The sequence below is a fragment of the Lissotriton helveticus genome, chromosome 6 (assembly GCF_964261635.1).
Source record: "Lissotriton helveticus chromosome 6, aLisHel1.1, whole genome shotgun sequence".
NCBI lineage: Eukaryota > Metazoa > Chordata > Amphibia > Caudata > Salamandridae > Lissotriton > Lissotriton helveticus.
The window spans coordinates 111821107-111846089 of NC_136067.1; the positions used below are offsets into that span (position 1 = coordinate 111821107).

The 24983-nt window shown below is 49.9% G+C and overlaps 1 protein-coding gene across 2 annotated transcripts in view; it reads left to right on the top strand.

Annotated features, from left to right (window-relative positions):
- Positions 1-24983, top strand: part of LOC144762304 (exportin-5-like) — a 2548278-nt gene that overhangs the window by 1906078 nt on the left and 617217 nt on the right. For both annotated transcript variants that reach the window (XM_078647452.1, XM_078647453.1), the window contains one exon: positions 11074-11171. In XM_078647452.1, the coding sequence (XP_078503578.1) occupies positions 11074-11171 (98 nt within the window). The remainder of the gene's footprint in view (positions 1-11073; positions 11172-24983) is intronic.

A 24983-nucleotide genomic window follows, 5' to 3' on the forward strand; every position in this document is an offset into this window, starting at 1 on the left:
ACCCCCACCGTCTGGTCAGGACAGAGCAGCTGGTCAACAACATGGTATCATTGAGCGGTATTAGTAGCCCAACTTTCGCCGAGTCCGCGTTGGGGGTGGGGCCTCAGCGGGGGTTTGCGCATGCGTCGCAGAGTGGAGCTTTTCGACCACTAAAACAGTGAGTGGGGGAAGTTGATGGTGCTATTCGGCGGCCATCTTAGGGGTGAAAAGTGTGTCAATGGTCCGGTAAAACCAAGAGGGAAGAATCCAATCGTATTCGACTAAAATTCAACGTCGAAAACGGAGACAGAGAATCCGTGTGATGGATGTTGAATAATAAGAAGTACCGTGAGTAGACTGCCCAGGATGTCAAGAAAAGGGGAGGGGTAGTGAGTGCAAATGCGCATTATCGGAATCACGCGTGGGATGAGATGATTGCGTTCATGCCACAATGTGAACCTAAACTGGCACCAACTGCGCAGTCGGAACATGACGGTACTACTCGGCGGCCATATTAGGGGTCAAAAACTGGAATGTGTGGTCCGCTAAGTAAAGCTGGTTATTAATGTACAATTTATACATGTGTGGTGAAAAATGAACCAGGATGCTTGACTTCAGTGTTTACAGTTATAAGAAGCTTCCTGGGTGTCATTTATTAAAGTTGGGATGTCAGAGGGAGTTGCTTGGCATAGTAGGGGTATCATAAGCTAGGCACATGGCAAGGTATTACCGTGACAATAACGACCATGGCACACAATCGTTCAGACCAACAATATCGAGGCGAAGACGGTGTACCCATCTTTGTTCAATTCTGAACAGGGCTTGTTGAGAGATATGGGGATGGGACTCCAAAACTACCCATCTTATGTTGTCTGCCTGATGACCATGCTGGGTATAGTGCTCATATAGCCTGGTGTGGGTTTTCAGACATCTGATGTTACTCTTGTGTTCCATGATACGGAGTTTGACCGGTCTCATGGTCATCCCCAAATAATGTTTATTGCAGGGGCAAGTGATAAGATAAATGCACTTAGTGCTATTACAATTCGTATGCTTACGCAATTGCCATTTGAAAGTCTCTGTGAGTGTGATCTCCTTGATGGTGCGTGTTTGGGAGCAAACAACGCAACCGCCACACGGAAAGTGTCCTGTCACTGGCAATTGACCCCATAGTGTGGTCTGACTGGTGCTGTTTTGTTTTTTTGGACGTGTGTGTATGAGAGCGTCTTTCAAATTAGCCGTACGTTTAAAGGCAAAACGAGGTGGTGGGATGTCAAGATCACTTGAATTCAGAATGTGCCAATTCCTGCTAATGATTTTCTTGATGTTGCTGGAATGTTTAGTGAAACAAGTCACGCAAGTGATCACATCATCAGTTTCTCTTGGATTAGACTCCAATAGTGCCTCTCTGTGGTTGTTACCAGCTCGTTTGCGAGAGTCCCGTAACAGCCGTGTCGGGTACCCCCTATCTTGTAGTTTGTGTTGTAGAATGTTTGCTTCATGATTGAAGTCGGTCTTCTCCGTGCAATTCCTGCGGACACGCAGGAATTGCCCGAAAGGTAAATTATCAAACACAACAATGATGGACAGAATGTGGATCTCTCATCAGCCCGGCTAGCTTGCAATTACCGCTCTAAGTGTACTGGGGATGCTCAGACGTGAGTCCCAGGCACTCCACACCACTGGAATCAAGCTAGCCGGGCTGATGAGAGGTGTTACCTCGAAACCGGGCCGGTCCTCGGATGCTTGTTTCCGTTCTGGGAAGGACATGGCTTTTGTAGTTCGGACTGGACTGTTCCCATGGGGCACAGGGTCAGCGCTGATTTGCATATCGCCATTGTCTAACCCAGGGTGGTGTGGAGTGGAAAAACGATGGATTTGGGCCCAGATCTTTGGACTGGGGTGAATGTGTGACATTGATCCACATTCTGTCCATCACTGTTGTGTTTGCAATTACCGCTCTAAGTGTACTGGGGATGCTCAGACGTGAGTCCCAGGCACTCCACACCACTGGAATCAAGCTAGCCGGGCTGAAGAGAGGTGTTACCTCGAAACCGGGCCGGTCCTCGGATGCTTGTTTCCGTTCTGGGAAGGACATGGCTTTTGTAGTTCGGACTGGACTGTTCCCATGGGGCACAGGGTCAGCGCTGATTTGCATATCGCCATTGTCTAACCCAGGGTGGTGTGGAGTGGAAAAACGATGGATTTGGGCCCAGATCTTTGGACTGGGGTGAATGTGTGACATTGATCCACATTCTGTCCATCACTGTTGTGTTTGCAATTACCGCATTGTGGAGGGAAGGCACAGCCCTATTCAAGTCCCAGGTGCAACTCCTCCCTCCCATCTAGATGCAGATCTCTCTATTCAGCACTGTGCTGACTCACCCTGTCTCCTGGAGTCCCCCAGCCCCTGTCACTCAAACTCCAGACAAGGAACACACAACCTCGCAAAGGCAGGCTTGGATAGTTAGACAAGAAAATACCTACTTTCTAAAAGTGGTATTTTCAAACACAGAATGTTAAAACCAACTTCACTAAAAGATGCATTTTATCATTCTGAGTTCAGGCATACTAAACTCAAATTTCTACCTAGTTCCCTGAGTCAGTTAGGATTATAAAATGTAATAATCAAACTGCCTATTCTGGCCTATGGGGAATATGTAGCCTTGCAATAGTAACAAAATTGGCTGTAATTCACTATTAGGCCATGCCACACACATCAGGGATTGTCCTACCTTATACTTACAATGCACCCTGCATAGGGGTGGCTGATATGAAGAAAAGGGAAGGTTTAGGGACTGGCAAGTGGGTGCACTTGCCCAGTCAGTATGGCAGTACCAGACTGCACACGGGCTCTGCAATGGCAGACTTGAGACACACTTTTACAGGCTCCTTCTGTGAGTGGCACAACCAGTGCTGCAAGCCCACCAGCAGCATTTGGTTTACAATCCCTGGGCACACTCAGTGCACTGTACTAGAGTCTGACAAGTAAACCAAATCAGCCAAATCATGGAATCACTAATCCATACAACAATTTACAATAGGGAGAGTATATGCACTTTAGCACCGATCAGCAGTGGTAAAGTGCCCAGAGTCATAAAACAGACAACAACAGGTCAAACCAAAATATAGCAGGAACACAAAATGTTCAGGGATGACCCTGCATAAAGGGCCAAGTTCAACATCCATCAACCTGCCAAAGATTCCCTCTCAGAAGCTCCTCTTTATCGGAGCGGTTCTGGACACAACATGGTTTTGGGTCATTCCTCCCCAGCAGCGAGTCTGGGATATTTGGGCTCGGATTCCAATATTTCAGCCCTTATCCCGGGTTTCGGTCAGGATGACCCTCCGGCTGCGGGCCTGATGGCCTCCTTCATCCTGCTGGTAGATTATGCCAGGTGGCATATGTGAGCTCTGCAGTGGGACCTGAAGTTCCAGTGGGCGCAACATCAGGGGAATCTGTCGGCTTGCGTCCAGATCTCGGAGGGCACTGCACACAAATTGCTGTGGTGGTTCACGAACCAGCATTGTGTGAACCGCAGATCCCTCTTCCTTCCTCAACCAGAGGTCTCAGTGGTAACCAATGCACCACTGCTGTGATGGGGCGGCCACATGGGGGAGGCAGAGATCAGAGGCCTCATGTCTCCGGCAGAGTCCTGGCTCCACATCAACCTTCTGGACTGCGGGCTATCAGTCTTGCACTGAAAGCATTCCATCCCTCTGTCCAGGGAAGAGTAGTGCAGGTGTTCACGGACAACACCATCGCCATGTGGTACTGCAACAAACAAGGCTGGATGGGGTCGTGGACCCTATGTCAGAGGCCCTCCGCCTCTGGACATGGCTTTAACATCAGGGCATATTCCTGGTGGTTCAACACCTGACAGATTCTTTGAATGCCAGGGCGGACGAACTCCGCTTCAGGTGCATGATGGATCACGAATGGGGTCTTCACTCGGAGGTGGTGCAAGGTCTCTTTCAACAGTGGGGAGAGCCTTCGTTCGATCTAATCGCCACCGAAGAGAATGCATAATGTCAGCAATTCTGCGCGTTGGAATTTCCAAGACGGCACTCACCAGGTGACGCTCTTCGTCAAAAATAGAGTTGCGGTCTGTTGTATGCCTTTCTGCCTATACCACTTTTGCCCAGGGTGCTGAAGAAGATCAAGTGCGACCGGGCCCAAGTCATTCTTGTGGTTCCGGATTGGGCAGGAAGAGACTGGTATCCCGAGCTGCTCAACATGGCCATCGATCCTCCATTCTGACTGCCTCTTCGGGAGGATCTGCTGTTACAGCAGCAGCAGTGGACAGTCCTCCACCCGAACCTGTCCAGACTCCCCTTCCTTGCATGGAGATTTAGCGGCAGAAGTTGATGTTATTCGACTTGGCTTCCAAAGTCTGTGATGTAATCTTGGTAGCCCGGTGTCCCTCCACTAAGACAGTATACGCCTGCCGATGGAACAAATTTGTGGCATGGTGCACAGCAAAGGCTTTGGATACCCTTTCTGCCCCCCTTTCTGAGGTTCTCTTGTACCTCTTTTCTTTGGCCCAGCAGGGCTCTGATCTGGACACTATCAAGGGCTATCTTTCTGCCTTTCTTAGGCTTTCTGATCAGCCTTCTCTCCAAGTTTCCCGGTTGTAAATCGTTTCTTAAAAGGCATTACTCATCTCTTTCCTGCTATCCCCTTCGTAATCCCTTAGTGGTAATTGAATCTTGTCTTGACCTATTTGATGTGTGCTCCCTTTGAGCCATTTCACAACTTTCCTCTCAGACTCTTAACTCTTAAGATTGCATTCCTGGTGGCCATTACATCTGCCAGAAGATTGGGTGAGCTCCAGACTGTTTCATCTAAACCTCCTTTTCTGGTTGTACATCCGGACAAGGTTGTCCTAAGAACTTGTCCATCCTTCCTTCCCAAGGTGGTCACCTCCTTTCATATTGGGCAAACCATCACTTTGCCCACCTTCTTTCTGCCTCCGCATCCATTGAAAGTGGAGTAGAGGCTCCACCATGTCGACCCAAAACGTATGATTTTCTTCTATCTGAATCGCACGAGACCGTTCCGGGTGGATGACCAGCTCTTTGTTGGCTATGTCAGCGTTAAGAAAGGTCGGGCTGTACACAAGCGAACCATTTCTAGATGGGTCGTTTTGTGTATTAAAGCCTGCTATTCTCAAACTAAACAGGAGCCTCGAGTGGAGCTACGTGTCATTCCACCAGGAAACTACTGCTTTGGGGCGAGGAGTCCCTCTGAATGATATTTGCCAGGCATCAACATGTGTTCACTAAACACTACTACCTGGACAGCCAAGTCTGGAGAGACTGCTTCTTTAGCTGTTCTGTTCTCCAGGACTTTCTGGTGTGAACTTGGTTTGCAGACTCACCTCCGGGGTTGTTATTGCTGGAGTATCTATTGTATGGGAAGGAATCTATTACTGTTTCTATCAAATGAACCAGTTACTTACCTTTGGTAATGATATATCTGTAAGAAACATAGGTTGGTTATAGATTCCTTACCGCCCCACCCATCTCCCCGTTCGTCGAACTGACTTCTAGGGTTATGGGCATTCTTTCAGGGCCCTAGTTTTGTGCACCAGTGGTAAGTGTCTTGCATGGCTCTGTGTTTCTGGTGCAGAAAGTTGTGTACAGATCTGACGTCAGCGCGCAAGGGCAGCATGTAAGTAGCTACCGCAACGTCATCCCGGCGACCACGACGCCAACGACGGACGCGGAGCCGACCGACGCAACCTTTCTACGCGCAGAGGTACTGCTGACGTAAAAACTTACTGGATCCAGTCTGACGCCTGGGGGGAATTCTAAGGTAAGGAATCTTTAACTAACCTATGTTTCTTACAGATATATTGTTACCGAAGGTAAGTAACTTGTTCAACTGTAACTTGTAAATTTCAATTGTTTTGTAGTTTAAAATAGTATGTTTTAACTGACATTTTCACCTAATAACCACCCTATAGCACCACCTTTCTCTAAACCATAAAATTACTCTTACAACCGTGTATCCCTACCCACCCTAAACCCTAAATATACCCTCTACCCAGTCCCATCCCTAACCCAAAACAAACCCCTATGAATACCCATACTATTCTATACACTTACCCACCCTTAAACACTAAAATTACTCATATAACCTAATACTTCTACCCACCCCTAAATGTATATGTATGTAGATTTACCTTAACTATACTTACTTTGCATGGTAAAGGCATATGTATGGTAAAGAATGATTTGTAAATGCTTTGCATGGTAAATACTGTGTGTTAAAGGCCGTTTTCCTTTCTGATGGGATCCAGCATCTTTCAAATATATGGTTAGCAGGAGTTATTCAACATCACCTTGTGCAGCAACTCGTTATTTGGCTGTCATACAAGCCCAGTGCAGGTTTTCTCCTGTCCCGACTGCTACTTGGGTATATACAAGAATCACCAATTAGGTCATAATATAGGAAAAAAGAGGTACAAGTGCGAAATGTTGGTTTTGATGTATACGGCGCTACCCTTCTTTTGTTCCATCTTAAATGTCTGATTTTCACCAGAATTGGGAAGGCAGGTTTCAGTGTAGTTTCTGCATGCAAAAAAGGCAAATATGTATTCCCTGTATTTTCTGGTGTGGTAGGATTGTGTGAAGCAAGTCAAGTCAGAGAATCTTATATAGCGCGCATGTCACCGCTAGGCGCTTGCAGAGACTCCAGCACCTAGGGGCAGATCCGATTTACATGACTTTTGGTCAAACAGCCATGTTTTCAAATCTTTGCGGAAACGCTGGTGGTCCGCCATTGAAGAAGACGGAACAGTAGGTTTTTCCAAAGATGGGGCTCAAGAAAGGAAAACGATCGACCCCCACTATGTGTGGTACGGACTCGAAAAGGCGCGAACAGAGATTTTGAACTAGATCTTAATTTTCTGTTAGGCTGATAATTTTAAAAAAATTTCACTCAATAGCCAGGTACAGTACCATATATGACCTCTGACCCTGTTTGCAGGTCAGGTCACCCCCCTGCTGCCGGACAGCTCCACCAGCCCAGTGCTGCTCCTGTTCCAGTGCGGGAGTTCGTGCCCGCTGCCTGCTCGATCACCACCGTGACCTGGGTCAGGCCCGTGCTCTGCTTTGCCTCCTTCTTGCTCGGTATTCTGCATTTTCTGTGTGCCTTTACTGCGCTTGCTTCCTTTCAGGCTCTATACTTGCATTCTTTGTGTGCCTGTGTTCTTGCCCCTGTTGCTCTCCGCTCGCCCCCCCAACCCTCCTTGCTCTGTTTTGCTCGCTATTCCTTTCGCCGCTGCCCCTGAGGCCACGCCCCTTTGCCGCCCCGCTCCCGCCTCCCAGCTGCTCCTCCCTCCCTCCACTCCTTAAATGGCGGCCGCTGCTAAGACGTGCAGCGGACGCATGCAGCGGGTGCGCCGACTGCACACCGAAGTCCACGTCTTGACCGTGCCCAGCGCCAAGACCCCTGGACCCCACACACTCCACAACGCCAGACTCCGATAAGACGCCAACACCCTCCACGCTCTCAACACCTGCCGAGACCACAGCTGCTCTCAGGCCGCCCCGAACTGCACCTTTGGACCCTTCTACTGCCACACCTGCAACTTCACCTGTGACAGAACCACCAAGCCCCCAAGGACCGGACCCAACCACCTTCGAGGCATCCTCAACACCCGCTCCGCATGCAAACACGCCGTCGAGCTCTGGGACCTGCCCGACACTTCCGCCCCAGACGTTGCCTTCCTGACCGAGACCTGGTAGAACGACTCTTCGGCACCGAACATCGCCACAGCCATCCCAGACGGCTACAAGATCTCCCGCAGAGACCGCACCAACGGAATCGGAGGAGGAATAGCCATCGTCCACCCTCCAGGTCCACACCCTTGCAGACTCCCTCAACTCTACCGAACACCTCCAATTCCAGATCCACACCGATCCCAACACCACCCTCAGAAGAACACTCGTCTACAGACCCCCGGACTCCGAGCCCTGTTCAGCGACTCCATCGCCGACCTCACCAGCACCCACGCACTCACCTCCACAGACTACATCCTCCTCGGGGACCCGAACTCCCACCTTGAGAACAACAAAGACGCAAACTCTGCCACCCTAATCGACAACCTCGCCAGCCTCGGCCTCGGACAACTCGTCACCGAACCCACCCACGCCGCCGGCCACACGCTCAACCCAGTCTTCTCCACAAGCACTCACGTCGCCTTCAACAACAGCACCGAACTACACTGGACCGACCACCACTGCATCCACTTCACCTTCACGAAACCAACCACGCACCACCGCTCCCAACAGCTGCCTCGCCGCTGCTGGAGCAAAGTCACAGAGGACCAGCTGACCTCCACCCTCGCCCAGAACCCATCCACCGACCCCACTGACCCAGACGACGCCGCCCGTAACCTCGAACAGTGGATCAACGACTGCACCAACACTCTCGCCCCGCTCATGAAACCCTCCCTCTACAACCACAGCAGGAAAGCCGCCTGGTTCACCGAAGAACTCCAGACCTTCAAACATACAGGCCGGAAGCTGGAGAAGAAATGGCTCCACGACCACACACCGGACAGCCACGCATTCCACAAGGACGCCATCTGCAGACATCACCACCTCATCAGAACAGCCAAGAGATCTTCCTTCAAAGCCCGCCTGGACAACAACACACACAACAACAAAGAGCTTTTCAACATAGTGAAGGAACTCTCCAACCCCAGCGCCAACCTCCATGACATCCCGCCCTCGCAAGATCTGTGCGACTCACTGGCCACCTTCTTCCATCGCAAAATCGCCGACATCCACGACAGCTTCAACACCCCATACGCTCCGACCACGACAGACCCCACCCCAAAGGCCACCTGCACCAACCAGCTGACCTCCTGGTCCCACATCAACGACGTTGAGACATGCAAGAACTCCATCCACTCAGGATCTCCGTCTGACCCCTGCCCGCACCATGTTTTCAACAAACTTGACGCAACCATCGCACCCCAACTATGGAAGGTCATCAACCTCTCCTTCGACACAGCGACATTCCCGGAAAGTTGGAAGCACGCTGAAATCAACGCCCTCCTCAAGAAGCCCAAGGCGGACCTCAAGAACTTCCAGCCCATCTCCCTGCTCCCTTTCCCGGCGAAGGTCATCGAGAAAATCACCAACATACAGCTGACCCGCCACCTTGAGGACAACAACATCCTAGACCCATCCCAGTCCGGTTTCAGACGAAACTACAGCACCGAGACAGCCCTCATCGCTGCCACAGACGACATCCGGCGCTAACTAGACAACGCCAAAACTTCAGCCCTCATCCTCCTGGACCTGTCAGCCGCCTTCGACACGGTCTGCGACCGCACACTAAGATCACACCTCCAAGAAGCCGGAATCCAGAAGAAGTCCGTAGACTGGACCACGTCCTTACTCTCCGGCAGACCCAGAGAGTCCGCCTCCCACCCTTCCAATTCGAAGCCACTGGCATCATCTGCGGCGTACCCCAGGGCTCATCCCTCAGCCCGACCCTGTTCAATGTCTACATGGCCCCCCTCGCACAAGTGGCCCGCCAGCACGACCTGAACATCATATCCTACGCCGGCAACACCCAGCTCATCCTCTCCCTCACCAAGGACCCGCACACCGCCAAAACCAACCTCCACTTGGGAATGAAGGCCGTCGCCGAGTGGATGAGGAGCAGCCGCCTGAAACTGAACTCGGACAAGACGGAAGTCCTCATCCTCGGCCCCACCCCCTCTGCCTGGGACAAATCCTGGTGGCCGACCGCACTGGGAACAGCGCCGACACCCACAGACCACGCACCCAACCCAGGATTCATCCTCGACTCCTCCCTCTCCATGTCGAAGCAGGTCAACGGCGTCTCCTCCTCCTGCTACAACATCCTCCACATGCTTCGCAGGATCTACATGTGGAGCCCGACCGAAACCAGAAGAACGGTGACCCAAGCCCTCGTCAGCAGCAGGCTGGACTACGGCAACACACTCTACGCAGGAATCCCAACCAAACACTTACAACGGCTGTAACGCATCGAGAACGATTCGCCCGCCTGATCCTCAACATCCCTCAACACAGCCGCATCACCTCCCACCTAAGAGACCTGCACTGGCTCCCCGTCAACAAGAGGATCACCTTCAAGCTCCTCACCCACGCACACAAGCACTCCACAATACCGGACCAGCCTACCTGAACAACACTCAACTTCCACACCCCCGCACGCCAACTCCGCTTCGCCAGCCTCGCCCTCGCCGCCGTTCCGCGCATCCAACGAACAACCTCCGGCGGCAGACCCTTCTCCTTCCTCGCCGCCACGACCTGGAACACCCTCCCCACCCATCTGCGGCGGACCCAGGACCTGCTCACCTTCAAGAAGCTCCTCAAGACCTGGCTCTTCGAGCAGTAGCAGCACCCCTCCCCTCAGCGTCTTGAGACCCTTATGGGTAAGTAGTGCGCTTTACAAATCCAATGATTTATTGATTGATTGATATATACTTTTATGAGTGAGGCACAAGATTTGAAAGTGACCTCTTTACCTAACTGGAAGTCAATGGAGGGACCGCAGACTTTGGGCTGGCAGGCAGTTCAAATCCATTCTCGATCTGAAGATGACAAACAAGTGGACGAGCACATATAGAATGCTAGCAATCGCCCAAAGGATTTGTGCTCTATAGTCATACCTTCCAGTTACAAGTAAAACGCCTCGAAATCATACAATTCTTTTTTCTGTGGAAAAGTACGGAGATCGTGTCCATTTCACCCTAAAAAAAGAGATTAAGAGTAATGTTTCTTTCCCAGCAAACCGTTCTAATAGCTTAACTATCACAAATTACTAGGTTGTGTTGTGCATTATCTCGATCAAACAGATTCCTTAGGTAAATATGAAAACCAGCAGAAAGAATTAAGAAGCTAAAATGTTATTTGTAAGTAACCTGAATTATGTTTCTCATTTGTCTTGTTTGTAGACTCTTAACAGCATTACTGAGTGAAGGTTTGTTTTCATGTTGGATGATGCTTGGTGATTGTTTTCCTCTGACAAAGATTGTTCACATCCAAATTCTTACTATTGTTTCTTCCTTAATTACTGTGTACTCTCATTTGTGGAGCCCTTGGTGCTCTCCTGCCCTCCAGCTCAGTATCGTGACCTAGTTTGTCCTATTTTAGCACCATTCCTGGCTGCCATTCATGGAGTAAGAACTAAACTTTTCTTGCCTGAATATTGTTCAATTTTTCACTTGCAGACACTGGTGGATTCTGATAACTCTACAGTGTGAGATTTAGTTTTTCTCCGAAAATAATTTTATAATTGCTAAAAAGGTCCTGCCAAAATCATACCTGGTTCCTAACAAGATGTTTTCTTTTCTGTCTTTATTTTTTGTGTGTTTGTATTTAGTTATGTTTTATCTGCCTTCAAAAGCACTGACCTTATTCATTTGTGTGTAAGGGGTTGGGGGCTGTCTAAGCCTGGCTCATCGCCAGGTGGTTCGGTTTACAGTGTGTTTCTGATAACATTACACTAGCTCAGTGGGATCATAAGATACCACTTTTTGGTCGAATGGGAGGAAAACCCCGCGGGTTGAGTCATTTAGTAGGTGTCCGGAAGACGATGGTTAGATGAATCCGAAGCTTATTCCTGAAGATTAACAGAGAAGGGCAGACTCTGAGATCCAGAGTGTTGGCCCTGATTCTCTTCAGGCAGGGGCGTAACAAACACCCCCGCAGCCCCAGCGGTGCGGCGAGCCCCCAGTCTTCAGTACATGAAGGGGGGCCCCCTCAGCTCATCGGTAGAGAGCTCTGAGGTGATTTCTCTCAGGCAGCTGCAGTGTGCTGCCTGCTCTGAGCTCCTTGCGCTTACCCAGGACTGAAAAGAAACAAAGTACCAACTTAATATTGTTTCTCTTCAGTCAGAGGGTGCCAGACCCGGAAAAAGTTTAAATCAAACAATCAATCATGTCACTTATAAAGCGCACTACTTACCCGTGAGGGTCTCAAGGCGCTGGGGGAGGGGAGGGGTGCTGCTACTGCTCGAAGAGCCAGGTCTTGAGGAGTCTTCTGAAGGCCAGCAGGTCTTGGGTCTGCCATAGGAGGGTGTTCCAGGTCTTGACGGTGAGGTGGGAGAAGGATCTGCTGCCGGCAGTCGTTCTTTGGACACGGGGGACTCCGGCACAGGCGAGGCCGGCGAAGCGGAGCTGGAGGGTGGGGGTGTAGAAGCTGAGTTGTCTGTTTAGGTATGCAGGTCCTGTGTTGTGGAGTGCTTTGTGCGCGTGGATGAGGAGCTTGAAGGTTATCTTGTTGACTGAGAGCCAGTGCAGGTCTCTCAGGTGGGGTGTGTTGTGGCTGCGGCGTGGAATGTCGAGGATCAGGCGGGCAGAGGCGTTCTGGATGCGTTGAAGTCGTCTCAGGAGTTTGGCCGAAGTTCCTGCATAGAGGACGTTTCCGTAGTCCAACCTGCTGGTGATGAGGACCTGGGTGACCATTCTTCTCGTTTCATTGGAGATCCACTTGTAGATCCTGTGGCGCATGCGGAAGTTGTTGAAGCAGTAGGAGGAGACGGCTTTGACCTGCGTAGTCATGGAGAGGGTGGAGTTGAGGATGACCCCTAGGTTGCGTGCGTGGTCAGTGGGTGTCGGGGCTGTTCCCAGCGTAGTCGGCCACCAGGAGTCGTCCCAGGCTGAGGGGGTGGATCCGAGGATGAGAACCTCCGTCTTGTCAGAGTTCAGCTTCAGTCGGCTGTTCCCCATCCATTCTGCGACGGCCGTCATTCCTTCGTGGAGTTTGGTCTTGGCGGTGTGTGGGTCTTTGGTGAGGGAGAGGATCCGTTGGGTGTCATTGGCGTAGGAGATGATGTTGAGGTCATGCTGTCGGGCGACGTAAGCGAGGGGTGCCATGAACAGCGTCGGGCTGAGGGATGAGCCCTGGGGTACGCCGCAGAGGTTCTCTGTGGCATTGGAGTGGAAGGGAGTAGGCGGACACTCTGTGTTCTGCCGGAGAGGAAGGATGCGGTCCATTCCAGGGCCTTCTCTTGGATCCCGGTGTCGTGTAGGCGTGTTCGTAGTGTGCTGTGGCAGACCGTGTCGAAGGCGGATGACCGGTCCAGGAGGATGAGGGCTGCTGTTTCTCCTTTGTCTAGCAGGGTCCTGATGTCATCTGTAGCAGCAATGAGAGCGGTTTTGGTGCTATGGTTGCTGCGGAAGCCGGACTGGGACAGGTCCAGGATGTTGTTCTCCTCGAGGTAGCGGTTCAGTGGTTTGTTGACGTTTGTCTCGATGACCTTTGCCGGGAACAGGAGCAGGGTGATGGGCCGGAAGTTCTTGAGGTCCTTGGGGTCCGCCTTGGGCTTCTTGAGTAAGGCGTTGATCTCGGGGTGCTTCCAGCTTTCCGGGAAGGTTGCTGTCTTGAAGGAGATGTTGATTACTTTCCGGAGATGGGGTGTGATGGCTGTGCTGGCTTTGTTGAAGATGTGGTGTGGGCATGGGTCTAGCGGTGATCCTGAGTGGATGGTGTTCATTATCTTGCTGGTGTCCTCGTCGTTGATGCATTTCCAGGAGAGCAGGCGGTTGGTGCGGGTGGTGGTCGTGGGGACGGAGGCCTCAGTGGTTGTTGGGGTGGTCGTAACGTTGAAGCTGTCGTGGATGTGGGCGATCTTGTGTTGGAAGAAGGTGGCCAGCGAGTCGCACAGGTCTTGTGAGGGTGGGATGTCGTTGGTGTTGGAGATTTCCTTCAAGATGTTGAAGAGCTCTTTGCTGTTGTGTGCGGCGTTGTCTAAGCGGTCTTTGAATGAGGCCCTCTTGGCAGATCTGATGAGGTGATGGTGTCTGCGGGTGGCGTTCTTGTGGGCTGTGTAGCTGACCGGGGTTTCTTCTCCAGTTTTTGACATGTTCGTTTGCAGGCCTGGAGGACTTCGGTGAACCAGGTGGCTCTCTTGCTGGTGTGGCTGTTGGAGGGTTTCTTGAGCGGGGCGAGGGTGTTGGCGCAGTCGTCGATCCACTGTCTGAGGTTGCGGGGGCGGTGTCTGGGTCGATGAGGTCGGCGGGTGGGCTCTGGTCGAGGGTTTTAGTTAGCAGGTCTTCGGTGACTATGTTTGCCCCAGCTGCGATGAGGCATCTGTTGGGTGCGGTGGTGCGTGGTGGCCTCCCTGAAGGTGAAGTGGATGCAGTGATGGTCGGTCCAGTGGGGTTTGGTGGTGTGGTTGAAGGAGACGTGGGGGCTTGCGGAGAAGATGGGGTCGAGCATGTGGCCGGTGGCCTGGGTGGGTGGTGTCACGAGCTGTCTGAGTCCAAGGTTGTCGATCAGGGTGGTGGTGTTGGTGTTGTTGTTCTCGAGGTGGAAGTCCCGGTCCCCGAGGAGGATGTAGTCCGTGTAGGTGAGGGCGTTTGTTCTGATGAAGTCGGCGATGGAGTAGCTGAACTGTGGTCGGGGTCCGGGGGGGTCTGTAGATGAGGGTTCCTCTGAGGATGTGGGTGGGAGCCCCAGAGAGAGCATTCTCCATATGGCAATGCCCATATGAGAAGGGACGAGGCAGCAAAATGGTGCCCTCAGGTAAGCACTCTTGTTAGAACACACACAACTTTGTGTCTGCTTTCAGGCATGTTTAATAATTAAGCTCAGTGTGCCAAGTTGTGTTTATGTTGCTCTGGTTGCAGATGAGGGGCGAGGACATTATAGTGCGAAGGTGGCTGACTGTTCTGGGTGCCTGGGGTCTGGGCTCGGGCGCTTCTTCCCACCGTTTCATATATTTGTCGACCCAAGTAACTCTCAAGGAGGAACGATGACAAGGCGGGTGCTGCGCTGCAAAGCGATGTGTGTGTGTGTACTAAGGCTAACCTCGCTATATTTGTTGAAGACGTCTTGGGTCTCGATCGGCTTATTTAGACTTATTAAAAGTAATGTGCCACGGTAGTGCAATACAGCTTGTTTGCTGTCCCAATAGACAGCTCCGTTCCGTCCAAAAGTTGCTATCTATGCAGGCGCGCATCGCCCTTTGCCTTATTGTTACGCCGGTGTCTGAATCCACTCCGTGCCCTTAAACTGCTTGGTAAATTGCCTTTAGCGCTTTTTTCCTGATCCCACAAACGTAGCTGGTCGAAACGTCTGCAATGGCCTGACATTGTTTAGGAAGAGGCAAACATGGTTCCTAAAAGTCTTCAATCCGGTTCAGTACGGTTCTTATGTCATTTCGACGTGGAATTATAGCGCTGAGATGCTGCCTTTCCGCCCCTTCAGGGCGCGTGTTGGGGAAAGGGTAAAAACGCTGGACATATAAAACTTGTGACCGAAGTGACAATTGTAAACTGAGTGCACGAACAAAAACATCAACAAATAAATGTAAGCAACTTAGAGAGGATCTATACGTGCAGAATGTCCATGTAACTATTTTTTCAATGAATTCCGCACCATGCATCGAATCCATAGGCATGCAATCTTGGTAAAACAGCTTTGCAGTAACAAAAACTAGCAAAACAAGGTGTATATGTACATCGGGGAGCGCAGGAGGAAGGAGCTATGTGGGGTAAATAGGCGTGTAAAGAAAGGGTGAGTTTATTCCCTGGTCTGTGTACTGTGTAAATCGGAGATCCTAAAACCAGTTCAGCGCGACATTTATATGTTGCGATATTGCAAGTTGCCATCATAGTAAGTGCTCTAGCTTAGTGTGTCCTTCAGTTCCCTATTGGAATCTGCACACTGTGACCTTGAAGTCAGCATGGCCTCTTCGCCTAACTGTGCCTCCTCATCAGCTGGGATTGGCCCCTATAAGAAGTGTGAACAAACGCTTGTGTTTATGATTTGCTCGTGTTGCAGATATTGTGTGGAGTTAGTATTTGATGGGCGGCCACGGTGGACTGCTGTTAATGTGTGTGTTTTTAGAGCCCGTGGACTCATCACACACTCTGCTCTGCATTGATTGAAACCTGATGGTGCTTTTTCACAACCCTAGTGAAAATCCCCGTTGGTTGATTCCAAAGAGTTTCCGCTGGACGTAGTAGCTACCATAAATGCTTTTTGGACACCTGATGTTCTCCTGTGGAAACACTGCATCCTGCAACTGGTTATTGGGGTCTATTGACCTCAGTTAGTATTTTTGATTATACAGTTGTATTTTCCAGTGTACTCCCTCTGTAACTGACCCGAGTAAAAACATTAGTAAGTAGCCAGATGGATTACCCATCCGGGATTTTCCATCTGAGAATACATAGATATTTGTGACGTATTGTATTGTGCTTACAAATTTAAAATGTTTCCAGACGATAGTGTGCTTTCAAAAAGTTATTTATATAAGAACAATGCTGCCTTTTTAGTCACTGTTACTCAATATTGCTTTTGATTGTTATATTTATAAAGGGTTTTACAAAAAGAAAGTGTGAGTGTTCAAAAATGAATCACATGCCTGAATGACATATATATAGAGAAATATCTATTATCTCATTTAGCAAACAAGGATTTATGTCCAGGTGATTGAAGTCCTAAAAATATCATATTTACGCAAAAACTGTTGTTCCTCTGAAAATTATACTTAACCAGAACGAGGGTGCAACATAACGGCCTGAGAACATGCTGGTAATGTACCCATGGCCCTGGAGAGAGAGGGGGTGGGGAGAGAGAGAGAAAGAGAGAGAGAGAGAGAGGGAGAGAGATAGAAAGTGGAGAGAGAGACAGTGGAGAGAGAGTAGAGAAATAGAGTGGAGGGTGATAGTGGAGAGAGAGAGAGTGGAGACAGAGAGAAAGAGAGAATGGAGAGACACAAAGTGGAGAGAGAGGCGAGAGAGAGTGGAGAGAGAGGTGAGAGAGAGAGACAGTGGAGAGAGAGAGAGAGACAGTGGAGAGAGAGTGAGGCAGTGGAGATAGAGTGGACAGAGTAGAGAGAGAGAGTGGAGAGAGAGTGGAGAGAGAGTAGAGAGAGACTGACTGATTGAGAGAGTGTGAGACTAACTAACTGACAGAGAGAGAGAGAGACTGACAGAGACTGACTGACTTAGGTAAAGAGATACTGACAGAGAGAGAATGACTGTTCGAGAGAGAGAGACGGACAGAGAGAGGCAGACACTAAGAGAGAGAGGCTGACTGACTGAGAGAGACACATTGACTGCGAGAGACTGACTGACTGACTGAGACTGACTGAGACTGACTGACTGAGACTGACTGACAGAGAGAGACTGACTGACAGAGAGAGACTGACTGACAGAGAGAGACTGACTGACAGAGAGAGACTGACTGACAGAGAGACTGACTGACAGAGAGACTGACTGAGAGAGAGACGGACTGAGAGAGAGACTGACTTAGAGAGACTTACTGACAGAGAGAGAGAGAGAGAGACTGACTGACTTGGGTAGAGAGAGAATGACTGACTTGGGTAGAGAGAGAATGACTGACTTCAGTAGAGAGAATAACTGACTTAGAGAGACTGACTGGGAGAGAGAGAGACTGGGAGAGAGAGAGACTGGGAGCGAGAGAGACTGGGAGCGAGAGAGACTGGGAGCGAGAGAGACTGGGAGCGAGAGAGACTGGGAGCGAGAGAGACTGGGTGCGAGAGAGACTGGGTGCGAGAGAGACTGGGTGCGAGAAAGACTGGGTGCGAGAGAGACTGGGTGCGAGAGAGACTGGGTGCGAGAGAGACTGGGTGCGAGAGAGACTGGGTGCGAGAGAGACTGGGTGCGAGAGAGACTGGGTGCGAGAGAGACTGGGTGCGAGAGAGACTGGGTGCGAGAGAGACTGGGTGCGAGAGAGAGACTGGGTGCGAGAGAGAGACTGGGTGCGAGAGAGAGACTGGGTGCGAGAGAGAGACTGGGTGCGAGAGAGAGACTGGGTGCGAGAGAGAGACTGGGTGCGAGAGAGAGACTGGGTGCGAGAGAGAGACTGGGTGCGAGAGAGAGACTGGGTGCGAGCCGGACTGAGAGCGAGAGCCGGACTGAGAGCGAGAGCCTGACTGAGAGCGAGAGCCTGACTGAGAGCGAGAGCCTGACTGAGAGCGAGAGACTGACTGAGAGCGAGAGACTGACTGAGAGCGAGAGACTGACTGAGAGCGAGAGACTGACTGAGAGCGAGAGACTGACTGAGAGCGAGAGACTGACTGAGAGCGAGAGACTGACTGAGAGCGAGAGACTGACTGAGAGCGAGACTGAGAGCGAGACTGACTGAGAGCGAGACTGACTGAGAGCGAGACTGACTGAGAGCGAGACTGACTGACTGAGAGAGACTGACTGACTGAGAGAGACTGACTGAGAGAGACTGACTGACTGAGAGAGACTGACTGACTGAGAGAGACTGACTGACTGAGAGAGACTGACTGACTGAGAGAGACTGACTGACTGAGAGAGACTGACTGACTGAGAGAGACTGACTGAGAGAGACTGACTGAGAGAGACTGACTGAGAGAGACTGACCGACAGAGAGAGAGTCTGACTGAGAGACTGACAGAGAGAGAGAGAATGAGAGAATGACAGAGAGAGAGACTGAGAGCGAGACTGACTGAGAGCGAGACTGACTGAGAGCGAGACTGACTGAGAGCGAGAGACTGACTGAGAGCGAGAGACTGACTGAGAGCGAGAGACTGACTGAGAGCGAGAGACTGACTGAGAGCGAGAGACTGACTGAGAGCGAGAGACTGACTGAGAGCGAGACTGACTGAGAGCGAGACTGACTGAGAGCGAGACTGACTGAGAGCGAGACTGACTGAGAGAGACTGACTGACTGAGAGAGACTGACTGACTGACTGAGAGAGACTGACTGAGAGAGACTGACTGACTGAGAGAGACTGACTGACTGAGAGAGACTGACTGAGAGAGACTGACTGAGAGAGACTGACTGAGAGAGACTGACTGAGAGAGACTGACAGAGAGAGACTGACCGACAGAGAGAGAGTCTGACTGAGAGACTGACAGAGAGAGAGAGAATGAGAGAATGACAGAGAGAGAGACTGAGAGAATGACTGAGAGAGACTTACTGACAGAGACTTACTGACTGACTGAGAGAGACTGACTGACTGAGAGAGACTGACTGACTGACTGAGAGAGACTGACTGACTGACTGACTGAGAGAGAGACTGACTGACTGACTGAGAGAGAGACTGACTGAGAGAGACTGACCGACAGAGAGTCTGACTGAGAGACTGACAGAGAGAGACTGACTGACTGAGCGACACTGAGAGAATGACAGAGAGAGAGAGACTGACAGAGAGACTGACTGAGAGAGAAACTGACTGAGAGAGACTGAGAGAATGACAGAGAGAGAGAGACTAACTGACTGAGAGAGACTGACTGAGAGAGAGAGACTGACTGAGAGAGAGAGACTGACTGAGAGAGAGACTGACTGACAGAGAGACTGACTGACAGAGAGACTGACTGACAGAGAGACTGACTGACAGAGAGACTGACTGACTGAGAGACTGACCGAGAGAGAGAGAGAGACTGACAGACAGAGAAAGACTGACTGGGAGAGAGAGACTGGGAGAGAGAGACTGGGAGAGAGAGACTGACTGGGAGAGAGACTGACTGGGAGAGAGACTGACTGGGAGAGCGACTGACTGGAGAGAGAGGCTGACTGGGAGAGAGAGACTGGGAGAGAGAGACTGGGAGAGAGAGACTGACTGGGAGAGAGACTGACTGGAAGAGAGACTGACTGGGAGAGCGACTGACTGGAGAGAGACTGACTGGAGAGAGAATGACTGAGAGAGACCGACAGAGAGAGAGAGAGAGACTGATGGAGAGAGAGACTGATGGAGAGAGAGACTGACGGAGAGACTGACTGACGGAGAGACTGACTGACAGAGAGACTGACTGACAGAGAGACTGCGAGAGAGAGAGAGAGAGACTGAGAGACTGACGTAGAGAGAGAGACTGAGAGAGTGACAGAGAGATTGACTGACTGCTGACAGAGAGACTGACTGGGAGAGAGACACTGACTGGGAGAGAGACACTGACTGGGAGAGAGACACTGACTGGGAGAGAGAGACTGACTGGAGAGAGACCGACAGAGAGAGAGAGAGAGAGAGACTGACGGAGAGAGAGACTGACTGACAGAGAGACTGGCTGACAGAGAGACTGGCTGACAGAGAGACTGGCTGACAGAGAGACTGGCTGACAGAGAGACTGGCTGACAGAGAGACTGACTGACAGAGAGACTGACTGACAGAGAGACTGACCGACAGAGAAAGACTGACTGACTGAGAGAGAGAGACTGACTGGGAGAGAGAGACTGACTGAGAGAGAGAGGCTGACTGGGAGAGAGAGACTGGGAGAGAGAGAGACTGACTGACAGAGAGACTGCGAGAGAGAGAGAGAGAGAGAGAGACTGACGTAGAGAGAGAGACTGACAGAGAGAGAGACTGAGAGAGTGACTGACTGCTGACAGAGAGACTGACTGGGAGAGAGAGACTGACTGGGAGAGAGACACTGACTGGGAGAGAGACACTGACTGGGAGAGAGACACTGACTGGGAGAGAGACACTGACTGGGAGAGAGACACTGACTGGGAGAGAGACACTGACTGGGAGAGAGACACTGACTGGGAGAGAGACACTGACTGGGAGAGAGACACTGACTGGGAGAGAGACACTGACTGGGAGAGAGAGACTGACTGGAGAGAGACCGACAGAGAGAGAGAGAGAGACTGACGGAGAGAGAGAGAGAGACTGACAGACAGAGAGACTGAGAGAGAGAGAGACTGACGGAGAGAGAGACTGAGAGAGAGAGAGAGACTGAGAGAGGGAGAGAGACTGAGAGAGAGAGAGAGAGAGAGACTGACGGAGAGAGAGAGAGAGAGACTGACGGAGAGAGAGACTGAGAGACTGACAGAGAGAGAGAGAGGGAGACTGACTGACTGACAGAGACTGACTGACAGAGAGAGAGAGACTGACAGAGTGAGAGAGAGTGAGAGAGACTGACTGAGAGAGACTGACTTAGAGAGACTGACTTAGAGAGACTGACCTAGAGAGACTGGCTGACAGAGAGAGACTTACTGACTAACAGAAAGAGAGAGTGAGACTAACAGAGAGACTGAATGACTGAGAGAGACTGAATGACTGAGAGAGAGAGAGAGACTGACTGAAAGAGAGAGACTGACTGAAAGAGAGGGACAGACTGAAAGAGAGAGACTGACAGAGAGAGAGAGAGCGAGAGAGACTGTGATGGAATTTGGGTCACAGTGTGTATGAAGCTATGCAATGCCTCTTAAGATTGCTATTATCTGCTAATAAAAATGTATTATCAAAATGTGCTCTTTGTAGTTACATCTGCTTTTGAAATACTGCATTGTTGCATTGTCTAATGTTTTGAAACAGAAACGAGAAGGAGCGGTGGATGTACTTTTTTCAAAACTGAACGATGAGTGGGCCCGATGTTGTATATCATGACAGGAGTCTGCATCAGGAAACCCACCTAAAATTGGGCAAACTTCCCCGGCCTACTGATGGTAGGGACCCTGTAATGAATAGACCACCACCTATGATAGCCTGCTGGCAGACTAAACCCAACCTTTAACTCCACCATCCAGTGTTACTTACAACGGCTGAATGGTTACTGTGGCGTAACAATAGCCCCGCAGCCCCTGCAGTATGGCGGGTCGCTGGCCTGAGAGCTCCAGACTGGCATGGAGAATGGGAGGCGGGCCCACTCCATGTAGTTTGCGGGGAGGGCCCCCTAAAGTTTTGTTATGCCACTGTCTTCAGGGTGTTGCAGATCATGATATGACTGATATGAATGAGATGTGAGTGATACAGCAGCCAGGTGAGGTTTGGAAAATACATTTAGGGATCATAAGAAGAAATAGACTAGACAGCTAATCTATTTGTGAGTACTTATCGCTGTTGTCTTTTACTCTGCTCACTAACATGGCACTCAATATGGCCATGGGCCCCTGTATCTCAAACTGCATCTTCGTTTCTCTTTCTTTCGGACTGATTCGCAGGACTATACTACAGAATGTTACAGTGTATACCTAGTTAAAAGCAGCTAATAAATTAAAAGATGACTTTCTAGTCAGATCAGCAGTATCTGTCTATTGTGTGGATTGCTTATCCATGGATTTCTCCAAGTGCCAAACCCAAGTTGTAAGTTGTGAATACGATATTTGAGGGTCTAGTGCTGGATGTTCAAAATGAAAAGCTGCTGTTCTTTTCCTGGGCCCATGAGTGTTATTTAATGTCCAGTAATTTTGATGGGTTTCCCTGAATGTCCAAGCTTGCTCCATACAACTGCTTTGTGTCCTTCTGTACACTTTTGGCTTTGGAATAGAAGCAAGTGAAGAGTTGCCTTAAACACTAAACAAAATGCAGTTCATTAACTGCCCTTTGCCAGGATTCTGAGACCTCAGCTTGGATGCATTGCTGTAATTTTTAAAGAAGATTTAGGTACTTTTATCGTATTGAGTACTAAAACCGACCAGTGAGCTTTGCAGATTGTCAAGAAATATTAGTGTTTGTGGCATGTGTAGCCGTAGATTCACATGCTGCTGCCATCTAGTGTTGGGCTCGGACGTGTGCAATTGTTTTTCTTCAAAGAAGTCTTTTTGAGTCACGAAGTACAGTGGAGACTCCACTTATTGCTGGTAATGCGCATGGGTATCAGCTCTGTTGTTAGCTCCGGTTCAACACTTCTTGGTGTTTTAGCTAGGCCCTCTTTGGTCCCTTCCAGGCTGGTAGAAACTATCATTGTGCTTACCTGTCTGTTTCACACCTTACATACCCCCCTTTGACTCAACTCCGCAGTCTGACAATTTTGATGCCCCATTCGGGCCTCCATCACCTCCTCGACGTACAAGAATGGCCCAGTGATGAAAGGACTCAATTTCGCTTCTGCCAAAAGTGTTGCTCAAAATATCCAAGGACAGACCTTCACCTAGTCTGTAACCTCTTCTTGTTCACCAAACTCCTGAAGGACTCTTGTGCAGCGTGTCTTGCCTTTAGGAACAAAAAGACTTTCCAAAACTGCAGAGCCAGTCATATTGCCTCGCCTATGATGGTGCACAATCAACAGGACGATACTCCAGACCTTTTCAGAGACCGAGACAGTTTCCCGTCCTGAGGGCATCCAGCAGGCTTAAAATATCTGTTGACTGGTCAGGAGCGCAACGCAGCAGCAATTCCTAGTGCACACCCAAGCCACCATTTATCTCTTGCTCAGCCTATGCTTCACCATCAATACCCCATATCCAGCCCTTGCAAGTACAGCCCTTCCTCAGGGTCGCACTCTACTCTGAAGTAGCGAAAGCATTCCCCGGCCTAGCAAGGGTACAAGCGCTCCAAACGCTGCTATCTCTTTATCAGCCAGATCACCAGGCAACGGTTAGGTGGGTCTAGTACCTCCTAGCATGATGCCCTCTTGCTTTGCCATAGTCCCACATGCCTGTTTACACATGCATCTGTTGCAGTAGTGCCTAGCAACTCAATGGTGAAAGACAGAGGGTCAGTGGAAGGTTCTAGTGTTGATCTGAAGCCACACTCATTGCTCTTAGCAGTGGTGGAATGCCAACGGCCTTTTGCAGGGACGGCCTTTTCTGGACCCAGGTCCGCAAGTAACCATCACAACGAACATCTCGCACACTGGCTGGGAAGCACGCCTTCAATAACTGACAGTCCATGAAGTGTGAACCCCAACTAACGGGATCTCCACATCAGCCACCTGGAGTTGTTAGCAAGCCATGTGATGCCTTTCAATGGCAGATGTCTGTGACAGACCCACACTTGGTTTGTCTGTGGTGCTTGAAGAGGGACTATTGTGTTTTTATCTAGGAACCTATATCGATATTCCTATTTTATGCCCTTGTTCGGTTATAATCAATAATATCCCTATAACGGCATAATAATCAAATCCATATTCAGTCGTAGCACATGCTGTTACATTAAGCAAGGCTACTTCCCCAGACTCCTAGAAAGCACAACGAGTTCTCTAAACAAACCAAACCTCCAGCAACCTGGGAAATCCCCTTTGCTTTTGTTTTGATTTCATCCTAGAACTCCTGTAAAGCACTGTAAGAACGGCCAGTTCTTAGTGACATCTTTATTGACGTCTTATGTCCAACCTTACGTCAAACCCGGCACCTCTCAGGTATAAATATACCAACGTTGCCTTAAGCAAACACACGGTGGGGGTTTTGGAGCAGAGCAGCTATCTACTTGCCCGAGAGCCCATCTGATGCGAGAGCCCACGGACGCTGCCCCTCCTCCCATTGACGCACTGAGAGAGACGCTGTCTTTTCTCCTGCCGAGAAATCCAGCTCCGGTGTTTCCAGATACCTTCGCGGGTTACTGGGATATCGAGTCCTGAGAGAGAGATACAAGACCTCCTGCTTTCTATTACCCAGGTACGGAGCTGACTAAACCCTTAAAGAGAATTCTTGAGTCAGATTCTTGGCAAAACAAACTTAACTTAAACTGCTACTTACTTACTCCTTCCCACGTATTAGGCTTAGATCAGGTACACCGGGGTAGGCGTATTTAGAAGCACCAGTTGAGTACTTTAGTCAATGTATATATGTATGTATATATTTTAAAGTATCATATGGCTAAGAAACCATATCAATGCTTTTACAGTATTATTTTATAATCCTCCTTTTACTGTACGCACTTTACTTTACTATGAGTATTGCAATTGTGGCAATTCATTTCTCTTGTATGAGGAAGAAGACTGCTCAATAAATTACACCTTTTATTGAAAACGCCCGTCTTTCTTTTCTCTACGTTCTGGTGAAACTAAGTACGCACATTTGACTGAGTGAAATAGCTGTCTATTGTTTTCACACGACTCTAGAGATACACACTTATTCTGAGGGAGCAAAGTTGTCATGTTATATGGTTGTCGGAAGCTAATCCCTTCTTGTCTATCCAGGGAGGTTAAACTCCTCGTTTATTCGAGAAAGTTTCTAGTGACCTCTGAGGTAGCTGGCAAACCTTAAGTCTAATATAGTCAGTAGAGACCTAGTCGACCTCAGTCCTACGTCTACACTGCTGAATATATTATTCCAATGCGCAGAGCCTATTGGGAATATAGGAACTACACTACAGGACCATGATG